At 37.0% G+C, this 24,649-nt stretch overlaps 1 protein-coding gene across 11 annotated transcripts in view; it reads left to right on the top strand.

The window, feature by feature from the left end:
- Dmd (dystrophin) overlaps positions 1–24,649 on the top strand; it is a 2,251,111-nt gene that overhangs the window by 1,547,008 nt on the left and 679,454 nt on the right. For all 11 annotated transcript variants that reach the window (XM_076562037.1, XM_076562042.1, XM_076562041.1 and 8 more), the window contains one exon: positions 929–1,037. In XM_076562037.1, coding sequence (XP_076418152.1) covers positions 929–1,037 — 109 coding nt within the window. The remainder of the gene's footprint in view (positions 1–928; positions 1,038–24,649) is intronic.

The following is a 24,649-nucleotide window of genomic DNA, read 5'->3' as shown; positions in this document are numbered from 1 at the left end:
CATAAAACAGTCGGTCAGATATACTAGGCATGTAGGTCAAAGATGGAATTCCCATCTTTACAGATGAACCTTGAGTAACTGTCCAGGCATCCAGATGTCTGTCATTTCTATAGGTTTGAAAGTGGCTTTCCCTGAACTTCCTGTTTACTCAGGTAATATTATATCCTTCTGGTGTCCTTGATGGAGTTGGAGACTAGGTAGTTATAGTTGCAGAATTCCTTGCTTATAATAGGAGATAAATTAGGTACAAAGCTTTGAACTCATCAAGATAGAATAAGTAATAGAGTATTTTCCCCAAAATATGCCAAATACAAGTGGACTGGACATTGCAAATGTAATTTGTACCTGACAATTGTTCTTATTGTATATAGTTTTACCATGCCTTAGTTAAAAACCTTTCCTTTTTATTTAGACAAAACAGGGGAAATGCTGCAGAATAAACTTTTTGTATACTGTGAAGAAGTATCCCTAGGATTGGTTTAATAAAAAGCTAAAGGGATAAAAGCTAGGCAGTATTTGGAGGAGAGCAGAGAGAAAACCCTGGGAAGAAGAAGACAGAGTCACCAGCCAGACACAGAGGAAGCAGGAAAGCAGCATGGGCAGTACAGATTTATGGTAATAAACCCACAAAGCAGAAAGTAAATTAATCGAAATGTGGTAATTTAAATTATAAGAGCTACTTAGAAATAAGCCTAAGCTATCAGTTCATCTTTTATAATCATTAATGTCTCCATTTCATGATTTGGGAGCTTATGCATGGGACAGATTAGGACTCCCTACATAAAACACTTCATATCAATATTATAGAATCATATAGCTCACATATTAAAAGTTATTTGCAGTATGGTACATACATTTGAATACCCTTATGATTAAGTTAAAGCCCCTTGGTGGTGAAATCAATAACATGTATGCTTTTCTATTAAAGAGAAAATTAGAAGATCTGAGGTCTGAGTGGGAGACTGTAAACCATTTACTTCAGGAGCTGAGGACAAAGCAGCCTGTTCGTGTCCCAGGACTGACCACTATTGGAGCCTGTAAGTACACTGTGTCCCAGGTGTTCACTTTCACTTTAGCTCTTTGCTGAAAACCATGGCTATGAGATTATCTCTGACTGAAAAGGAAAACTGATTTCTGATTCTGCAGAGAGGAGTAAACATTTATGTTATTTATTATGCAAAAGCTCTTTGGTTGGGTTCCTTAGACACTGAGAGATTTACAAGCTGTATTTTCAGAGGATCCAACTTCAAGGAAAAGAAGAGGACAGGTTAGAAAACATAATGGCTTAAACAGATACTTTAGCTTGTTCCTTAAGAGCATTAAAGCTGGCTGGCTTTGTAAAGCCATACTAAATTGCCAGGAGAAGGCCTCTCCTTTGTGTTTCTGCTTCATCAGAAGCAGAGGATTCCTGGGAGTAGTTTTTAACTAAATTTGAATGTAAATCTTAGTAGGGAAACTCAGGAAATCACCACATCCCTATCATCTAAGAACAAAGATCAAGGGGATGGTGTAATGACACTGGAGACTTGAAAAAGATTTGTAAGCATTGTGGGGTTTGTTTGTCAACATAGTGAATAAATTATGTCAGTTTTATTTCCTTTTATGAACCCTAATTTTTGGTTCTTTCTGCACAAATATACAGTTGTCCACATACAGTCCTTAATTGGTGTTTGTTTCCTAGATGTCATTGACATGTTCAATCTCAGAGTCTGTAATGCTGTGAAGATAATGTGTTCAAATCATATTTTTATAAAAATGTGGAATGTGGAACTTAAGGGTTTATATTTCCAAGTATGGTACTCTGAATACTTCAGGAATAATCAAAGTCAGGGAACAAAAAAAAATCTCTTTAAGATTCTGTGTTTCTAAATGGTATGATGATGTTTCTAACTAGAAATACATTTAAAGTGTTGGTTTATAAGAACGTAGTATAATTAATCTATTTAATCAAAATAGATGGAGCAACTCTATGTATTAGGCATCAGACTAAGTGCTGAGAATTCATCATAAAATAAGTTAACTCTCTTGTTTTATGAAGCACAAACTGGAAGAGAAAGATGATAAGCCAATGAGAAGAAAATGCATTGTCTCAATTATAAGTGCTGTGAGAGAGATGTAGTCTACAGATTCATGCCAAGTGGCTTAGGACAGAAGGCAGAAAGGCAAGCCCTAGTCTTATCCCTTGCAAACTTACCTGCATTTTAATGGACTCTCGAGGTGATTCCTACACACACTGGAGTATGAGAAACAGTTTCAGAGAAAATGAAAAGGGGAGAAAATGGGTAAATGGGTTGGGATGAGGGCATTTTTTGTCAGAAGTGTAGCTAGGCAAGCCTGAAAACATCAGGAAGGTGATGCCAGACAGGGAACACTGTCTGTGTATAGACAGAAATTGCAATGGGCAGTAAAAAAGTCACAGCTGCCACACTGAGGAAGGTACTAGAGTGGGAGGGTGGTAATCACAAAGGATATCGAGCCTGCAGCAGAGGCTACATAAATAGCGAGAAGAGCACTGAAGGAAGCCAATATTGTCAGGCCCCTGTTCAGCTTACTCCCTGTCGATGAGGACTTCATCACTATCTATGGCTCCCTGCTTCACCCCACCATTCCTGCTATATTGTGACCAGTGGGGAGTCTAACCTTGGCCTCAGCTCTGAGCTGCTGGGGAGAGTTGGCAGCACTAAGGCCAAAGTTGGGGAAGCGGGAGAGGACTTTTCTCCAAAAGGGGACTTTTATCTCTTCCAGCAAACTGACAAAAATATGGGCTTAAAGTCAGCATACTGAACACACAAATGTTGAGCGAAAAGTATCAGCAGGGAATCAGAATGTGCTTTTATTCCAAGACAGTTTTTCTCATGCTGTAGTTTAAGCATCAGAATTAAGAATTGTTTATATTCTTGGTTTTGTGACACATAGTAATTTAATCTAAACTACATGATTTAAAAAAATCTAATTTCTAACATGATTTGATTATGTGATTATTATTCCCTAGACTATTTTATAATGCAACAGGGTTTGTAATTACCATGATGGTTTCCTAAAGTCCTCCTCTTACATGCATAGCTTCCTTTACATTAGGTCTTTAATCCCTGCAAAAATTGTAAAGTAAATATGATTATATACAACTTTTTTTTAAAGGTGAGAAACCCAAGGAATAGAAGGAATATTGCTGGATTAAGACCACACAGCTACAAAACAAGAGAGATAGGATTCTAATGCAATTACATCAAGTGGTGATTTGTTTTGTTACTGTGTCTAACACTATCTGTCCATCCTACAACACAGTGGAAATTCTAGGTAAAGGCAGCAAGCAAGAAGTTAATTCTAATTTAATGCACTCTTAGATTTCTAGGGGATAATAGCAACCTGCAGTGTTGTGTCTTGAAATCAGTTTTCTCTGAATTTCTTAGAAACCTAGAATGCTGAGCCTGGAATAATCATTGAAATTGTCATCTGGCTGAATAATTTTCTTTTACATGTGTGGAGACTGAGTTTCAAATTGGCTTTTGATTTGATTTGATTTGATTTTTTTTTCAAAGTGGCCTTTTTAAAACACTAAAGCAAGCTTCCCTGTGGCTGTTTACTTCCATTATATAATATGATGCAGTGGTCTTCTTGAGCTGTAAAAATTGTTCAAATTTACAAGAAAAATGTTCACGCTCTCAACAAATGTTTGAAATATTTTGATGATCTTATACATCTGGGTGTCTCAGTTACCTATTATATAAATTACTCCAAAACATAGTGACCTAAAGCAATTATTACTTACTTGCTTTTGATTCTGTGACTCTCCATTTTTACTGTGAGCAGATGCATGGATATTGTGCATCCTCCCTAGTATAATCTATCTGAATGCAATTTTTCAGCATCTGATGAGCTAGGAGGTCTAAAACTGTCTCCTTGTATCTCTGAGAGGTGGGTGTTCTCTTTATGTCCTCACTCCTATATACAACCCAGCATCCTCTGGGAGGCTAGGCTCTGGTAGGCATACATCCTCTGGTATGGCTTCATGCTGTGATGCACTTAAGACAGTTTACCTCTAAGATGGGGAAGGTGGAAGCTTAAAGATCTCGTGATGCTTAGACTCTGACATTTATATATTACTTTCACTCAACCCAGATGAGGGGTAGGCTCATGGTTATCCCTTAAAAGAAGAGTTACATTGTTGACATTCCATGCTTGGACAGAAGACTTGATGGTAGCCATCTTTATATATGAAGTACTACATTGGGAGACAAACAAAAGACACAAGTGTTGATTAGCATCCAGTGCCCTATGTCAGTGTTTTGCAAATTTCACCATGCAAAAAGAAAGCATTACTTTCTTACTAAAGTGCAGAATATGAGCCTTCTACCTTAGAGTTTCTGATTCGGTAAGTTTGAGGTCAAGATCATATCTCTAAAAGGCTCAAAGGTGAAGCCAATGTTGGTTATCTTAGGAACACAGTTTGAAAACTCCTGAACCAGGCCTTGATTGCTTGTGAAAATTTGTCTTTCCACCTACTGTTTTGTGAACCTCATTGGGGGTTCCAGTGAAATCCAGTGTTGTGAGTGCCAAGGGAACTTCCTTATAATTCCAGCATTTTCCCATCTCTGTCTTTCCTGACCAAGTACTTTGTAACTTAGAAGTTCAAGAAAGTAGAAATCACAACAACCAGGCAATATTGATCCAGAGGAGTACCTCTGTGTTCTTACCAGACAGTTATTGGGAGAATATCAATGCTTCTGTGAAGTTTCTCTACAGAAAGTTAGGGAAATTTTTAGCCAGCCAGACAGGACTTAGCAGTGGTCTGAAGGCCTGTATGCAGATGGTAGCAAAGAGGCAGCAAATCTGGTGGTAAATGTCACTGTGAATTGTTTCTTATCCACAAGCTGCTAGACCTCAGAACATTCATGTTCTACAGAACCCCACTTAGCATTTTCAAAAAAAATCACACAGAAAACATTTTTCTCATAAATGCTCCAAGTGAGGAAATGTAATGCAACTATGTCAGGACAAGAGCTATGAAATGACTTGAATGTTGTATAGGGACAGAAAAAGCCAGTTGATAGTGGTTTGTTGTTGATTAAATACTTGTGAAATAATTGTTCTTGTAATTAATTTTAGAGGTAGTCAAGTACAATCCTGAAAGTACACCATCAGAAGTAAAAAATAGCCTACATTCTAGCTGCATGTACGGACATATTTGGGAGGCACAGCCAGGCTGATTTCTGTGAGTTTGAGACCAGCTGAGTATACACAGAGAATTCCAGGATATCCAAAACTGCATAGAGAGATTCTGTCTCACTCCACCCCCAAAATATCCTAAAGTCTGATTTCAGTTGTGCTACTAAATCACCACTCAGTATAGAACACCAAATATGCATTATCAGCTTTGTCAGTCATGTGGTCAACTCTAACCATGTATTAAAAATAGCCATACTACAGACATTACATGAACATGGTATGGCTCTGTTGTAGGCACACCTTTTGTACAAGAACAAAGTGAATGGCTTAGAGCCTAATCTCTACCTCCTTAACACTTTGCTTCCTCTTACCATAGAAGAAACTTAACTGCTTATAGAAGACGTTGGATTTCTTGAGGAAGAAACATTGGTGGAACAAAACTTAAATACTGTTGCAGGAGATCTGGAGATTAAACCTTCTATCTTCTTTCCACTCTTGAATATGACATTTTCCAGATGTGTTCTCAGCCAATGGCAATCTCACTGATGAGCTTTACAGGGAAGGGACAACAGTGATTCTTTTCAATTGTGTGTTCCTTGCCCTCCTTTTATGAAAAATTGATTCTTTTCTCGTGCAATATGCCCTGATTACAATTTCCTTTCCCTCTACTCCTCCTAGTTTCTCCCCATCTTTCCTCCCTTTCTGTCTTTCTGTTCTGGAACAGAACAGATTTCCAAGAGATAATCACCAAACATAACAAAATAAAACATAAGATAAAATAAAAACAATCACATTGAAGTTGGACAAAGCAAACAAGCAGAAGGGACAGAGCCCAAGAGAAGTCACAATAGGAGACCCAGTTGTGCATATAGTTAGGAATCACATACAAACAGCAAACCGGAAGCCATGATATATATATATATATATATATATATATATATATATATATATATATATATATATATATATGCAAAGGACCTGGTGTAGACCCATGCCAGCCATGTGCATGTTACTTTAGTCCTTGTGAGTTTATATGAGCTTTACTCAGTCGATTTACAGTTGATTTGGACTTTTTCAAGGAATCCAACCTCTTCTATAAGCAGGCAAGTTTCTTCTATGGTAAGAGGAAGCAAAGTATTAAAGAGGTAGAGATTAGGCTCTAAGCCATTCACTTTGTTCCTGTACATAAGGTGTCACTACAACAGGGCATGTTCATGTAATGTCTGTAGTTTGGCTATTTCTAACATATGGTTGGAGCTGACCACATGACTGACAAAGCTGGTTTTCTCAGTGTCCTCCATCACTTTCGTTCAACATTTTAAGATGTCATATGTCTACGCAAAATGAAAGGTACACCTATGGTCTGATTGTTTTGGACAAAGAATAATGAAAAACCAACAGTAGAATAAAATAGAACTAAAGAAAAAATAAAACAAAAGAAATCAATAAAGCACAGCTTTGGAAATAACTCAATGGGTAAAGGAGCATACTCCCCAGCCTGAGGGCCTAAGTTGGATCTTGCATAGTGGAAGGAGAGAAAAGACTTCTGAAAGCTGTTTTTGAACTCTGAAAGTAGCTGTACTTTGGGTGTGCCCTTGCAGAGTACCCAAGTTAAATTTATAGCACCCCCATGGCAACTCATAACTGTCCATAACTCCAGTTCCAGAAAACATGGCATCCTCTTCAGACCTCCTCAGGTACCAGGCATGCATGTGGTCCACAGAGGTATTGTGCAGGCAAAACATCCATGAGATAAAAAAAAAATATAAATAAAATTAAAATAGGCATAATTTACCTTTCATGAATGGACTTCAATATAGACCCATTATCTCTATGCTCATGCTTTCTATATGGTATTTTAAATTTTGAGGAGCCAATAGAATCTTTCCTAGATATTTCAAAGTCTTAGAAGGGTATAATCATGGTCTTTTTCCTTCCTGAAAATTCTATGTTACCACATATATAGGAGGCAGGGTCCAAGTTAATTAAAAAGGGAACAGTTTAATATTCACTGAAGTTTAATCCTGTAAATGTCTGCCTGGCTACATAAAAAAAATGGGCTTCCTGTATCTGTAATGATCAGGACAGAGGGAAGAAAGGTGTATGTTTCAAGTTCTCCCTCCCTTCTACCCTTCTTGCACACTAATAGCCTCCCAGAATTGTGGGGAAAGTTGCTCTATATACCTATGGCTGCTTGGGTTGTTTCTGGTGCTGATTCTGCTTTGATTGAATCTTTCAGATAAAGCAACTCAGTGCCAATGGAGTCAAATAAATTGGTTCTACATTCATGAGAATGAGAATTGCAGGTTGGAGACTGAGCTCCATGGTATGATGTTTGCCTAGCGTGCACAAGGCTCTGGGTTGAATCACCTGTACTACATACAAAATTGTGATTGCTCTGCTGAAAATATTAAAGGCCACATTGTTGTGCTTTTGTAGTTACACTGTATTAACCTTGAACCTTGCCTCCAAGTATTAATACACTAGGAGAAAGATTTTATACTTAAAAAATGAAGGCCCTTATTGAATGATTTTAACAAAGCTAGAAATTATTTTAGATCATTCTCAAGATCCTTTAAAGCTTAGAGCAGCTACAAAATTCCTTCAAATCTTGTCATTAATGAGATAATTTTAAAATCATGTTAGAATGCTTCAGAGAGGTGAGCTTGTTTGAAATATAAGGAGATGTATCACACTGTATAAAAAGAAGTGACCATATTAAGCATTCCTTGGACAGTCCCCAGGATTGTTCCCTTTTATCAGAAGCAAATCATTCTATTTTCTTAGTGGGAGATCCTGGTTTCAGGCTAGGTTCTTCAACAATGCTCTGTGCTTAACTGGAAAGACACAACAAAGGCATCGTTGTTAGCATCCTTAACAGTGATAGACTGTGAAAACATCAGTATTTAGATGGTAGTTATCCATTTTGTGATGATGGAGTTTCCTTTCTTCTCCTGCTCTTAACCTTTTGGCAGTTTTATTGCTTGGTTACCAACTCCCAATTAGTTCTTTATTTTTGAGTATGAACTGCTAGAGGAAGAGCAGCCCTGATAGATCAAATAATTACAGTAAAATTACCTTAACCTTACACTATTTAACTTCCTAAAAAAAAAAAGACTAGAGCTTGAACAGCTCACAGTGTAAGGCTGTCTAAAATTTCACTGAGCAGTTTTAAAAGTAAATATAACTTTACTCTTCAAGAAAACAGATTCCAAAAGGAAGCTGTAGCATTTTATAGTTAAATTATAGGTTTAAAATTATAGTCTAGTTTTTTTTCTAATGAGAAACAAAAATGGAGGGGAGCTATGAGCTATGGAGGAGTTGGAAGGAGTAGGAGTTAAAATCATAATTAGAATATGTATTATATGAGAAAAAGCCATTTTCAATAAAATGAAGAAAACAGATTCTCAGATATGTGTGGGATCTTAGCTTTACTATATTGAACAGAATAAATAAGCTAGCTCATTGTTTTGGTTTGACTTATAAAGTAGAAGTTGACTTTAATTATTTTTTGTTAATATGGCAAAAAATATTGTAACATGAAATTGCCAGAGAACTTTCCTTTGAGATACTCAGGTTAAAAATAAGAAGTGAATATATGAATTAAAAAAAACTTTCAAAATGAAATACAATATTGCTTACTCTAATCACTCTGTGACTTTAATAAATCAAATTTTGGTATAAGAGTAAAGCATTATAATCTGAATGGCATCTGCTGAAATGATATTTCACCACTATCTCAGGAAATCCTCTAAGGAATGTCTATCACACTCATCCCTTTGCTCTAGCCCTCTGTGCTCTCTCAGAGGCAGTCTTAGGGTAACGTCTTACTCTGTACTTAAATAATGAAGAGTAGGCAGTGTGCTGTCACTACTCATATTCAACACTACCAAATGTCCAATTCTAGTTTCTCTCTAATTAATTATTGAAGTAAATAGGGATTTTTTTCTTCACCATTGACGTAATTTCATTCATTCATTGAAGTCTTACTCAAACTTTCCTTTTGTAGGGTAGAGCAGTCATGTCCCTGTCTATTATCAATAAAATGTCTTCTTCTAAAGACTTCAAGTACTGTAATCTCCTCCCAAGCCCTTTGTATATTTTCTATATGGAATTACTGTCAAGAGCTTTAGACATTGTTGATCATTGCTGGCCTATTCATGACTCAGTCACTTTAGAAAGTCTATATACCCCTTTCCTGCAATTATTTAACATTACTATATGTGTCTACCCTTTACTAAATGATTAGTATGTAGCAGGAAATGTCTTAAACAACTTCACAATTATATTTACTTCAGATTAAGTCAGTCTTTCCATATAATTATAATGCTTGAAATATTAAACAATCATATTTTCTAGTTGTTTTGTCATCAAATCTGAACCCAAGCCTCCAGCCCATGGCTTTGATCTCAGTGCTTCCCAGTGTACCTACATGTTTCACTTTTTCCTCCTAAAAATGGTTTTATCTTCAGAATCTCAATAGTAAATCCTATTTTGTTAAGACTATAATATGCAGGGCAGAGGAGGTGACTTAGCAGTTAGGAACATTTACTGACTGCATTAGACTAGTTTTGGTTGCTAGTATACATACTGAGTGGCTCACAACCAACCACCTGTAACTCCAGCTCCACTGGTTCCTTTATACTCTTCAGATATTTGTGGGAACCTGAACTCATATGCACATAACCCCACATACATATACATAATTAAAATAAAATTAAAAATTCAATATGGCAATTTCTCAGAAAACTGGGAATCAATCTATGAAAGACCCAGTTATGCCACTCTTGGGCAGATATCCAGAGGAAGCTCAATCATACCAGAAAGACACTTGCTCAACTATGTTCATAGCACCATTATTTGTAATAGCCAGAACCTTGAAACAACCTAGATGTCCCACAACTGAGGAATGGATAAAGAATATGTGGTACATTTACACAATGGAATATTATTTAGCTCTTAAAAATCAGGACATCATGAAATTTGAAGGCAAATGGATGGAACTAGAAAAAAATCATCCTGAGTGAGGTAACCTAGCCCCAGAAAGACAAACATGATATGGACTCACTCATAAGTGGATATTAGCTATAAAATTAAGGATAACTATACTACAATCCACAGACTCAGAGAGTCTAGATAAAAAGGAGGGCTGATGAGGGGACGCCCAGATCTTCCTGGGAAGGAGAAATAGAAGAGATTGTATGAGTGGACTGTGGGCAGGTGGAGATGAGAATGTGAGCAATCAGTCTGGGGGAGCATGGAGGGAAAGAGTACTAAAAGAGACCACTGAAAAGGGGATCATTTTAGGGTCAGGTAAAAACTTGGCACTGGGGAATCTCCCAGCAATTTACAATGAAGATCCCAGCTAATCCTCCTAGCAGTAGCAGATATGTAGCCTGACCTGGTCATCTCCTTTGACCAAATAAGATTTTAAGTGGAGGGAACAGGACACCAATCCAGCCACATAACCTGCAACCTACACTTTGTTCTGCCTATGGGATGTGCTGGGGTAAGGATGGCCTAGAGATTGAGGGAGTAGCTAAACAATGACTGGCCTATAACCAGGAAGAGTAAGCCCACCCCTGACACTGTTTGGAGCACCAGGAACCACAGGATACATGACCCAGAGACCTAGGATAGAACCAAACATGACTGGTGGGGGAAAATGACAATGTAATGATGCCTCTTGATATTCTGCCATATTCATAGATTGGTGTCATCAGAGAGGCTTCATTCAGCAACCGATGGGAACAGATGTAGACCCACATGTGGCCAAACATTAGGCAGAACTTGGAGAATCCTGCAGAAGTGGGGATTGGGATTGTAGGAGCCAAAGGGGTCAAGGACACCACAAGAAAACCCATAGGGTCAACTAACCTGGGCTTATTTGGACTCACAGAGACAGAACTGACAACCAGGGATCCTGCATGTAACTGACCTAGGCCCACTGCATATATGTTACAGTTGTATAGCTTGGTCCTTTTGTGGGACTCCTAACAGTGGGAGCAGGGGCTGTCTCTGACTCTTTTACTAGGTTTTGGGACCCTACTCCTCATACCAGGTCACCTTGCCCTGTCACAATACATGGAGAGGTGTTTAGTCTTACTGCGACTTGATATACCTTGTTTTGTTGATACTCAGGGAGACCTGCCCTTTCCTGAATAGAAAGGAAGAATGGATTGGGGGTGGGGACAGACAGTGTGTGGTTGGACTGGGAGGAGAGAAGGGATGTAAAATAAGGGAAAACAAAACAAAACTATACTATTAATCAAATAGGGATGGCCTGTAATTTTGATGCAAATCTCCAGTCCACATTTATCCATTTCATTTCTTAATTCATTTTCATGACTGTGTCTTCATATCTAATTTGAGAACCTTTTAACTTTCCATCTTCTTCTAAAACAGTATAATTTACCCTCTCAATTTTATTATTTGAAAGCAAATGTTTATCTTCTCTCTAACACCCTGTCAGCCATAAATGAGTTCATTATATACTTTACATAAGAATCATAATATTTAGGTACCATTGTTATAGCTTTAACTATACCAGTGCCCAAATTATAGTATAGACCTGCCTACAATAGAAAAAAATAGCAAAAATGATGATACCTCAGGTCCTGATTTAGCAATAATTTATCTTGCCCTCAAAAAATCTCAATGCTTTCCAACATTAAAAAGGGAGGACCCAAGTAATATAAATGTTAAGTACAGTATTGAAAGTTTAAAAATGTAATTTAATTCTTGACATCATCTGTTTCCAGGATTAGTACTTTATTATTATAGAAATTTATAGAAAAGGTATAAATAAACACTCCGTAATGTTTACTATGGATTAAAAGTGGAGAAGATGATTTTCTACCTTATACTAAAGTGGGTGAGAAAAGTCCTCTCTTTAACCAACATACTTTAGTGTTATGGTTTTGATGATAAACATTTTGTTTACTACATCCAGCATTATCAAAAGAGAAGTTCCATTCTGTTTCCCGCTCAGTCTTATTTGTCTATGCTAAAGTGGACTATCTTCTTTTAAACTGCTACTCTATGTTTAACAAATAAGGACATGACTCAGAATTGAATTGTGCACTTGGATTTGAGTTTTTTTCAAGGTCAGGACCCAGTTTCACAGGAAATTTCATGTTTTCCAGTATGGTTGACATTCACTCCCACGAGCTGAAAGACAAACGTGTCTAATAAAGCATTCAGATTCAATTTGCTGTCTGCATACAGCTGGAGGAATCTCTGGAGGTCACTCACAGCATGCTCTACAACCCCAACAGGGAGAAGTAATGAAAAGATTCTGGTTTAAAAGCTGACAGTACCCCTTCTAAGCTCCTTGACTGTGAATATAATCAGCAAGTTTATAGATACAAATCTCTATGATTCTAGGGATTTCCATCTTGATCTCTGACTCTGAGGAACATTTAAATGCATGGATTTATGTCTATTATCTGGATGAATAAATGCTTCATATTGAGTATGTTGAAGAAACTGTGCTCTACCAACAAAGGTCTTATGTAAATCAGGCAAAACAACAGTCACTTCATGTTTAACTCTGTTAGAGGGTCTCTGCAGTCCTACTGTTTCATTCTATTGCAGTATACATAGGCAGATCATACTGTTTTCTAAAATAATACCTACTTTCATTTCAATTATCCCTCTGGTTTTTCCATTGACCCAAATGTACCTAATATTTATCTTAGAGCTAGCATGCATTAATGTCTTCCCCTACAGCAAACACTGGCTAAATATTCTTTGTGTATTGTTGTGTTTAATCTTATAACCTCCTTATGAGATACATGCCACATTACTTTTCTTTGTTTTCCATAGATAAGAACTAAAGCCTAGACTAAATGGTTATCCCCAAGAGACTTAGATACTAATAACTATGCACACAAGGCACCGAGTTCATTAAACTCTTCTCTTCTAAAAGTTATGCTTGTCTTTGACCTTTATGTTAAATATGCTGGGTCCTGGCCACACAATCTGTGAACCTAGTCAATATGTATAGACTACTATATTGTCCATGCTTATATGAATGAATTTTTTCTGACAAAGTTTAACAGGAGTACTCCATCTTCCACCCCATCCTTTCTTTCTCGACATCAAAACCTTAAAATTAATGCAATGTGGGTAGATCTAGGTTAAAGCTTACAATTAGCCCCAGGGTATGAAAGTGATTTCATTTATATTTTTTTCCTCTGGAATTTTTTTTTTTTTTTTGGTTTTTCGAGACAGGGTTTCTCTGTGTAGCTTTGTGCCTTTCCTGGGACTCACTTGGTAGTCCAAGCTGGCCTCGAACTCACAGAGATCCTCCTGCCTCTGCCTCCCAAAAGAGTGCTGGGATTAAAGGCGTGCGCCACCACCGCCCGGCTTCTCCTCTGGAATTTAAGAGGGCCCAGAGACTGCAAAAGACATTGAGATGATAGGCCTACTTCTCCCTCGGTGTTAATATTTAGCTTTATTTTTTTTCTCCCTGTCTATTTTCTGTTTGCCAAAGCTTAGTCAGTACAGCAGTTGTGATATATATATATATATAATTAGTTGCTATAGTCCAATACCCTGGTAATTTCAAAAATTAATGAAATGTATTTAAACAGAACTTTATCTAATCTATTCTTAATAAAATGCACAACCCATTTTGGTTTATGTGCTCTAAGAATCACCTAACTGAGTAGTTGTGCTGATTAAGTGAACCCCATTGTATAGTAAAACTCTACAAGATAGAAATGAATTTTGGCTGGAACTTCATCCAATCAAAATATAGATCAGAAATGAAACCTAATGTTTGTTCTAAATTCTAGAAAGCCGTCCTTGCCACACCATTTGCCTTTTCTCTCTACTTTCAACCAGTTAGCTCCTCTCCCCATTGTCATCCTTCCCATCATTACTTCTTAGAATTTAATTTCTATGTTCAGTTTATTTTCCTTATTCTTGTTAAAGCTGAGTTGTTCTAGTAAAAGCTACTGTGATAAAGACAGTAGGTACAAGGAATTTGAAAAATGAATGAGTAAACGTACCTGGAGAGACAAGATGAGGTCCCTAGTAAGCCATGTTAATGGATACATACTCAAGGAATAGTGAAGATGGCAGAATCGCTAAATGAATGAGATTGGTCATACCACACTTGTATATAATTAAAAGATGCTATGATTTTAGTTAGTAAAACTCAAGATGGAAATGAATATTAATATATGCATAATCATACATGCTAAGTTCTTTATTCATACCTATTATTGCCTATTTTGATCTTTAAAATGCCTCCAAAGAATGAAAATTATTATTTTACTGCAATTGAAAAAATTGAATTTGAGGAATCTTAAGACTGAAGTAAGTTTTCCACTTCCTGTTTCTAGTCTGTTGTCCTTTTTACTACAATAATGAGATCAGGAATTGATTTTCCAAATAACAGCATACTGCAATTAAGCAATGCCTTTTAAAGCAGGGACAATGTATTTTAAGGTAACTAAAAACATCTCCCTTTTATTTATAATGTAAGAGTAGAGTAGAGGCTTATAAAAATCACCATTTAAGCAACAGATATGGATTAATAAAGGAAATCATTCCAACAAAAAATTTTAAATCAGAGATTTTCAGTTTATTATCTATAGAGCCAGATAATAATTGTTCTTTGATTTTGGGGTCAAAAAAAATCTGCCAATGTCATTTAACTGTACTATTGAAATACAAAACCAACCCTAGAGAATTTCAAATTGAAGAAATGTGATTGTGTTCCAATAAATCTTTATTTACCAAACTGAATGATATAACAGACTTGGATCACAAACTGCCATTTCCTGATGTCTCTTTAAAAACAAATCAATCTAGATCCGGTTGTAAAATGGGAGGAATTTAGACCTTTCAGTACCACAACCCGCTCAAAGTTGATTAAGTTCATCTATGAGCCATCTCATATCAAACGCTGTATACGGGACTGCTCCAGCACTGTGTGAAAAAGAAAATCCTTTAGCCAGCAATTTGCCTTTGTAACTACATTGATGCTTAATGTATGTCTGTTTGTTTCCTTTCTCTGGAACTATAATTTGTCTTGATGCCATTATTATGTGCTTTGGATTGTTGTATAGGGTTTTGAAGAAAGGCTAGTAGGTTGTAAAGCTTTCATCTTTTATTACTTGTTTTGCTGCAGAGGAGAGGAAAGCCAGGGATTTAGCTCTGTTGACCCAGCTGGTCTTGTACCTGGCTCAGGCTTAAGTGATCTTCCCATCCCCCCATTTTACAACCAGATATAGGTTTCAACTTTTTAAGAGCAAACAAGTGTTTTTCCAAAGAAGGGCCATTAGTCAACACTGCTCCTGACAGCAGAGATGAGGAGGGAAGCACATACAGGCCTGAGCTAGCTCCCAAAGTATCACAAGACAGTGACCAAAAAAGGACAGTTCCTGTAACCCCTTGAAACAGGCTAGGACTTGCCCCAGTATCCCCAAAGAAAAGGAAAAAAACTAAAACTTCAACCAATCAAAAATATCAATGTAACTGCTGCTTTTTGTAACCAACCATGTTTTAGATGACCTAATTGTTCCTGAAATTTCCCTACCTATGCTTAAAAAGACCTGCTTTTGTCCCGAGTTGTTGCCATTTTATACAGGTGAATGACCCACATATGCTAGTAAATAAAAATAAAATAAAATAAAAAACTTTTATTTTCCTCATACATTACATCCTGACCACAATTTCTTATCTCTCCATTTTTTCCAGTCCCTCGGATCACCTCCCCTTTCTCCCAGATCCACTCCTCCCCATTCCCCTCCTTCTCCTCCTCCTTTGTTTCCTTTCAAGAAAAAGAGTTGGTCTCCCAGGGACATCCACCAAATATGGCCTAGCAAGGTACAATAAAACTAGGCACAAAGCCTCATTGCAAGGCTGGACTAGGCAACCTAATAGGAGGAAAAAGGTCCTAAGCTAAGGAAAAGAGTCAGAGACCACCCCCACTCCCACTGTTAGGTTCCCCTAAGAACACCAAGCTGCACAACCATAAGGTATATGCAGAGGACCTAGCTCAGACCTATATTGTGCCTGTGTTTGTAATTTCAGTTTCTATGAGCCCCTATGAGCCCTGCTTAGTTGATTCTGTGGGCTGAGTTCTTGTGGTGTCCTTGACACCTCTGTCAGGCTCCTATAATCCTTCCTCCCCATCATCTTCTGTGGGGTTCCCCTGGCTCCCCCTATTGTTTGGTCTCTGAATCTGCTCCCATCAGTTGCTGGATGATACCCCTTGATAACAACTGGGCTATGTACAGATTTATAAAGTGTAGCAGAATATGATTAAGAATCATTTACTTTCTTTGCTACTCATGTTTGATTCTATCTTACAGGCAGGACTTTGATTCTATTTTACAGGCAGGACAGATTGTATGTCAACATTTTGTGGCTGGGTTGATATCCCAGTCCCTCTGCTAGGAGCCTTGCCTACCAATTGAAGATGGAAACTTTGGGCTCTGTATTCCCCATCAGTAGACTTTACTAGGATTGCTCTTGTACATTCCAGGAAGTTTCCACTGTACTAGGTTTCTATATTGCCCTGTAAATACTCCCCTACCCACTTATCTCTCCCAGTACTCTCTCCCTCCCCACTGCCTAATCCCTCCTGTTCCCAACTTCATATACTCCAAGTCCACCATAAAATCTATTCTATTTCCCCTTCCCAGGGAGATACATGAGCCCCACCTTGAGCTCTCATGGTTGTATATCCTCTTTGTATTTGAGGAATGTAGCATGATTATCCTTTACTTAATAGCTAATGTCCACTTATAGCTGAATATATACCATGTTTGTCTTTCTGGGTCTGGGTTACTTCACCCAGAATGATATTTTCTTGCTCCATCCATTTACCTGCAAAGTTCATGGTGTCAATGTTTTTTACAACTGAGTAATATTACATTGTATAAATGTAGCACGTTTTCTTTATCCATTCTTTCATTGAGGGACATCTAGGTTGCTTCCAATTTGCAGCTATGAGGAAATAAAGCTTCAATGAGAATGGTTGAGCAAGTGTCTTTGGGGCAGGATAGAGTGTCCTTTGGGTATATGCCCAAGAGTGGTATAGCTGCATATTGAGGTAGATAGATTTCCAATTTTCTGAGGAACTACTATATTGATTTCCATAGTGGCTGTACAAGTTTTCACTCCCACCAACAATGGAAGAGTGTTTCCCTTGTCTCACACCTTCCCTAGCTTGAACTGTCACTTGTGGTTTTTTTTTTTCTTAGCCATTATGACAAGAATCTCAAAGTAGCTTTGATTTATATATTCATGATGGGTAAAGATGTGGAACATTTCTTTAAATGCTTTTCAGCCACTTGAGATTCCTCTGTTGAGAATTATCTTATTGTATCTATTCCTCATTAATTAATTGGATTATTTAGTTTGTCGATGTCCAGTTTCTTGAGTTCTTTATATATTTTGAATACTAGCCCTCTGTCATATGTGGAGTTGGTAAAAATATTTTCCAATTCTGTAGGATTCTGTTTTGTCCTATGCCTTACAGAAGCTTATCAGTTTCATGAGGTCCCATTTATTGAATGTTTTTCTTAGTGTCTGTGTTTTCAGGATTTTGTCTATTGTGCATATGCATTCAAGGATATTCCCCACTTTCTCTTCTATTAGGTTCAGTGTATCTAGTTTTATGTTGAGGTATTTGATCCTCTTGGTCTTGAGTCTTGCACGGGGTGATAGATATGGGTCTATTTGCATTCTTCTACATGCTGACATCCAGTTACAACAGTAATATCTTTTGAAGATGCTTTTTTTTCTTCTGGTGTATATTTCTGGCTTCTTTATAAAACATCAGATGTCCACAAGTTAGTGAATTTACATTTGGATCTTCAGATTGATTCCATTGTTCAACCTGTCTGTTTTTATGCCAATACCATGTGGTTTTTTATTACTATAGCTCTGTAATGGAGCTTGAAATCAGAGTTGGTGATACCTCTGGAAGTTCCTTTATTGTACAAAATTGATTTAGCTATCCCGTGTTTTTGTTTTTCCATATGAAGTTGAGTATGGTTCTTTCAAGGTTTGTAAGAATTGTACTAGAATTTTTATTGGGATTGTGTTCACACTGTAGATTTCTTTTGGTAGGATGGCCACTCTTACTATGTTAATCCTACCAATCCATGATCAGGGAGATCTTTCCATCTTTTGATATCTTCTTCAATTTCTTTCTTCAAAGACTTAAAGTTTCTTTTATACAAGTCTTTCACTTGCTTGGTTAGCTATACACCAAGATATTTTTTTTTCAGAGCTGAGGACTGAATCCAGGACCTTGTGCTTGCTAAGCAAGCACTCTACCACTGAGCTAAATCCCCAACCCAACCCCAAGATATTTTATATTATTTGTGGTTATTTTGAAGTGTGTTGTTTCCTTAATTTCTTTCTCCACCCTCTGAAGGGGCCTGTTTCCCTGGTTTCATCTCTGTCAGGTAATCATTTGTATATGAGAGGGCTACTGATCTTTTTTGAGTTAATCTTGGAAACAGCCACTTTGCTGATTGCATTTATTAGCTGTAGGAGTTCCTTGGTAGATTTTTTGGGTTTGCTTATCTATACTATCATATCATTGTCAAATAAAGATGCTTTGACTCCTTCCCTTCCAAATTGTATCCCTTGATCTCCTTTATCTTTCTTATTGCTCTACCTTGAACATCACGTATTATATTGAGTAGCTATATAGAGAGTAGATAGCCTTGCCTTGTTCCGGATTTTAGTGGAATTGCTTTGAGTTTCTCCCCATTTAACTTTATGTTGGTTATTGGCTTGCTGAATATTACTTTTATTATGTTTAGATATATCCCCTGTATCACTGATCTCTCCAAGACTTTTACCATGAAGGATGTTGGATTCCAGCATCTAGTGATCTGTTCATGTTTTTTTTTTATTCAGTTTGTTTATATGGTGGATTACATTGATAGATTTTTGTATGAGCCATGCATAGATCTCAGTGATGAAGTATTCTCTGTCATGGTGAATGATCTTCTTGATGTTTTCTTGCATTCAGTTTGCCAGTATTTTATTGAGTATTTTTCCAAATATGTCCATGATAGATATTGGTATGAAATTCTCTTTCTTTGTTGATTCTTTTTGTGCTTTGGATATAAGGGTGACTGAGGCTTCATAGAATTAATATGGCAATGTTCTCTCTGTTTCTATTTTGTGGAATACTTTGAAGAGTATTGACATTAGCTCTTCTTTGAAAGTTTGGTAGAATTCTACCTGAAAACTGCCCTGGGCATTTTTTTGATTGGGAGAGTTTTAATGACTGCTTCTATTTCCTTAGGGCTTTGTTGATCTCATCTTGATTTAACTTTGATAAGTTGTATCTGTTTAGAAAATTATCTATTTCTTTTAGATCTTCCAATTTTGTGCCATACATGTTTTTCAAGTATGAACTAATGATTCTTTGGATTTCCTTGGTGTCTGTTTCTATGTTTCCTTTTCATTTCAGATTTTGTTAATTTGATATTTTCTTTCTTGCTTTTAGTAAGTTTAGATAAAAGTTGGTCTATGTTGTTGATTTTCTCAAAGAACCAGCTCTTTGTTTTATTGATTCTTTGTTCTGTGTTCTTTGTTTCAGGTGTTGAAATCAATAAAAAATGATTTCAGCCCTCAGTTTGATAATTTACTGCCATCTACACCTCTTGGGTGAATTTGCTTATTTTGTTCTAGAGCTTTCCAATGTGCTGTTAAGTTGCTAGTATAAATTATCTCCAATTTCTTTACATAGTCACCTAATGCTATGAACTTTCCTCTTATTACTGCTTTCATTGCTCCAATAAGTTTGTGCATGTTGTGCCTGCATTTTCATTGAATTCTAGAAAGTCTTTAATTTCTTTCCTTGTTTCTACTTGACACAGTAGTCACTCAGTAGAGAGTTGTTCAGTTTCCATGAGTTTGTCATATTCTTTTGTTTATATAATTGTTGAAATCAAATATTAATCCATAGTGGTCTGCTAGGATGCAGGAGGTTAATTTATTGTATATGTTGAGACTTGCTTTGTGAATGACTGTGTAGTTGATTTTGGAAAATGTTCTGTGAGATGCCTAGAAGAAGGTATGTTCTTTTGTTTTGGGGTGAAATGTTTTGTAGATATCTGTTATGTACATTTGTTTCATAACAACTGTTAGCTCCAGTATTTAACTATGTAGCTTTTGTCTGAATGACCTGCATATTGGTGAGAGTGGGGGTATTGAATTCTCCCACCATCAATATGTTAGTGTGTAATTTAAGGTTTAGTAGCATTTCTTGTAAAACATGGATTCCCTTGAATTTGGGGAACAGATGTTAAGAATTTAAAGGTCATCTTGGTGGATCATTCCTTCAATGAATACAAAGTGTTCTTCCCCATCTCTTTTCAATTAATTTTGATTTGAAGTATAATTTGTTAGATATTAGTATGGCTTGAGTGCCAGGTTAACTGTAGCCTCATAAAAAGAGTTTTGTAATGTTCCTTCTGTTTCTATTTTGTGTTACAACTTGAAGAGTATTGGTATTAGCTCTTCTTTGAAAATCTGGTAGAATTCTGTGCTGAAGCCATTTTAACCTGGGCCTACCTTTAATGCTGAGGTGTGTTTTTTACATGCAGCTAAAGGATGGATCTGTTTTCACATTCATTCCGTTAGGCTATTTATTGGGGAATTGAGTCCATTGATGTTGAATGATTTTATTACTAATGATTGTTATTCCTATTATTTTGGTGGTGGTGGTATTGGTAGTGTGTGTGTATGGTGTGTGTCTTCATCTTTTGGTTTTGCTAATATGAGTTTATTAATACCTGTGTTTTCATAGGTATAGTTAACCTTACAATTGGAGTTTTGCTTCTAGTACCTTTTGTGAGGCTGGTTTGTGATTAGATATTGCAAAATTTGGCTTTATCATGGAATATCTTGTTTTCTCCATCTATGATGTTAGAAAGTTTTGCTGGGTATAGTAGTATGGGCTGGCATCTTAGATTCTGCTCCATATTTGTGCAGGCCCTTCTGGATTTTAGAGTCTCTGTTGAAAAGTTAGCTGTGATTCTAATAGGTCTGCCTTTGTATGCTACTTGGGGTTTTCCCATTGCAGCTTTTATTATTTTTTGTTTTATATATTTAGTGTTTTGATTATTATGTGTCAAAGGGACTTTCTTTTCTGGACCAATTCTAGTTGGTGTTCTTTAAGCTTTAAAGGTATCTCCTTCTTTAGAAAATTGTTAGTACAATTTTCTTTTATGATTTTATAAAAAATATTTCTGGGCCTTTGCACTGGGATTCTGCTCCTTCTACTCCTATTATTCTTAGGTTTGGTTTTTCATAGTGTCTGGATTTCCTGGATGTTTTGTATTAGGAATTTTATAGATTTAATATTTTCTTTGACTGATGTATCTATTTCTTCTATTGTATCTTCCACAGCTGAGATCTTCTTTTCTATATCTTGTAATTTGTTGACTGTGCTTACATCTGTCGTTCCTATTTCCTTTCGCAGATTTCCAGTTCCAGGATTCCCTCAGTGTATATTTTCTTTATTGCTTCTATTTCCATTTTCAGGTCTTGATTTATTCGTTTTCTTCATTTACCCCAACTGTATTTTTTCTTAGCTTTCTCTATGTGATTTATTTATTTTATCCATTTTTACTTATCTTTTTCTTGATTTCTTTAATGTATTTATTCTTTTCCTCTTTAAGGATCTCTATTATCTTCACAAATTTGGTTTTAAGGTCATTTTCTTGTGCTTCAGCTATGTTGGAATATTTGAGGCTTGCTGTAGTAGGACAGCTGGGCTCTGGTGGTGACATATTGCCCTGGCTGCTACTGATTATGTTTTTATGCTGGTGTCTAAGCATTTGGGTTTGGGGTAGTTATAGGTTTAGGTGCTGATTTCAAAATTTGTCTCTATTGGATGGGCGTTTTCCCCTTAGTTTCTATTTCCTCTCTGATCTTCTGGCTGGAGCAACCTATGTTTCTGGTGGCTAGTGCATCCTCTGGTCCAGCAGAGTGCCTCCTCTGTGGTTCTGGTATCTTGTGTGACCTCTGGGATTCTAAATGCCAGTGTGGCATCTGTGGTTCTGTGTGTGGACATGGGCTCTAGTAAAGCAAAGGGGTGGCAGCTCTTGGGGGAAGCCTGGATAGGCTCTGAAAGAGTGTTGGTAGTCTGTGGTCAGGGGCTTGCCTGGGGTTCTAGTTACAAACATGGCCTCTGGTAAAGCTGAGGGCTTCGTCTGGAGTTGTGGATCAGGATATCCTTATGTCATTTTAAAATAAAGACTTGCTGATAGATTAATATTAGCTAATAAAGGAAAGAGATGGTGGAATGCATTTCTATATTTTTCTGATCTCCATATAGAGACTATTTATAATCCTAGTTGGCCCTAATACTTACTCAAAACCAATAATACTACTTACATAATGAGGAATGGAATTTGAAAATAAAAAACCTTTCATGACAGAAATAAAGAGATAGTTTGAAATAATTTGTACAAATATTTACAACATTCCACTGTCATTTGCTTAAAAGGTTGGTTGGTAATGATTATAAAACTGAGGTTAAGCCTAGAAAATTTGCCCCTATTTTGGAGGACATTTTTCTATCCTAGCAGCAAAACTCTATGAAAAATAGATAATGAAATGTTACAGTTTTTAGTTTTATGAATACAAGTTTCATGTAATTAAATTACTGAGGCACCTTTAGGTATACTACATAGAGCCAATAATTTGTGTATCATTTGGAATCAGATTATTGCTCACAGTTCTGGATGATAATATTATATATCACATCTAGATTACCTTTTCTGTTTATGGTTTGCACATTATACATAAGTAGAATAGCTCCATCAAATAGAATTGTAGATCGAAAGCAGAGAGCTATGATGATACCACTTCAATTGAGTAGCTTTTAAATTATGAACTAATTGGAAAGATGAAATAGGTACTGAGAAGCAACAAAGATATCACCATCAGTGGGATGAAAAGCCACGTCCAAAGCTTGGTTTCACTTATGGGGGAATTTGTCTAACTATGACTATTTATACCCCTAATGTGTCAATAAATTAATTTGACAAGAAATATATTACAGCTTACTCTGTGACCTGCTATGTGTCACATAGGATACAATATTGATCAGTATAAACATGATTCTGGGACTTCCAGGGAGTAAGAAAATGAAATATGTACCAACATAGTACAGAAGAGGAGACCTGAAGAGCTATCAGATATACTCAGGCAAATAAGTAATGTGAGTATTTCAGACTGAAGAGACATTGCAAAATATGTATTGGAGACAAAATGAGGCCTGGCACTTTCTAAGCAAAACCAGGATGGATGTCTGAAGCACTAACATAAGATTGGAAGTAGATGAGAAAGGATGTGCTGTGGTAGAAGTACTGGAGAAGAATAAAAATACTATTGTGTGCTGTTTAAGGTGTGTTAGAACGTATGTTAGAAGAATCAATCATGTTTAATTGGAAGATTTGATGGTTAATATTGTCAACTTGGCAGGATTTATAATCACTTAAGAAAACAAGCTTCCAAGCACACATGTGAGCAATTATCTAAATTAACCTCTGGCTTCATCTGTGAGGAATTATCTAGATGATTTCAATTGAAGTGGAAAAATCCACCATAAAATGGGTGCCCCTTTTGCATGGGCTGGAGCCTTGAACTTAATAAATAAGAGAAAGTAGACTTGAGTGCAAGGATTCACTTCCCTCTGCTTTCTGGCTGAAGATACCATAGGAGTACTTACCCCAATTTCTTTTTACCGTGTCTTCCTAAACTTTTTTTATATATATATATATTATTTTTTTTATTTTACAATACTATTCAGTTCTACAAAATAGCCACAGATTCCCTTGTTCTCTCCCTTCCTGCCCTTCTCCCCTTCCCCCCAGCCCAACCTCCCATTCCCACTGCCTCCAGATCAAGGTCTCCCCCGAGGACTGGGATCGACCTGATAGACTCAGTCCAGGCAGGTCCAGTCCCCTCCTCCCAGATTGAGCCAAGCATCCCTGCATAAGTCCCAGGCTTCAAACAGCTAACTCATGCAACGAGCCCAGGACCTGGTACCAATGCCTAGATGCCTCCCAAACAGATCAAGCCAATCAACTGTCTCACCTATTCAGAGGGCCTGATCCAGTTGGGGGCCCCTCAGCCTTTGGTTCATAGTTCATGTGTTTCCATTCATTTGGTTATTTGTCCCTGTGCTTTATCCAACCTTGGTTTCAACAATTCTCGCTCATATAAACCCTCCTCTTTCTCACTAATTAGACTCCCAGTGCTTCACTCGAGGCCTAGCCGTGGATGTCTGCATCCAGATTCCTCAGTCCTTGGATGGGGTTTATGGCACAACTATTAGGGTGTTTGGCTATCCCATTACCAGAGTAGGTCAGTCCCGGCTGTCTCTCGACCATTGCCAGCAGTCTTTTGTGGGGGTATCTTTGTGGATATCTGTGGGCCTCTTTAGCTCTTTGTTTCTTCCTTTTCTCATGTGGTCTTCATT

The sequence above is a fragment of the Peromyscus maniculatus genome, chromosome X (genome assembly GCF_049852395.1).
Source record: "Peromyscus maniculatus bairdii isolate BWxNUB_F1_BW_parent chromosome X, HU_Pman_BW_mat_3.1, whole genome shotgun sequence".
Classification (NCBI taxonomy): domain Eukaryota; kingdom Metazoa; phylum Chordata; class Mammalia; order Rodentia; family Cricetidae; genus Peromyscus; species Peromyscus maniculatus.
Note: the sequence above shows the minus strand (reverse complement) of the source record. Positions and strands in the feature narration are given on the sequence as shown.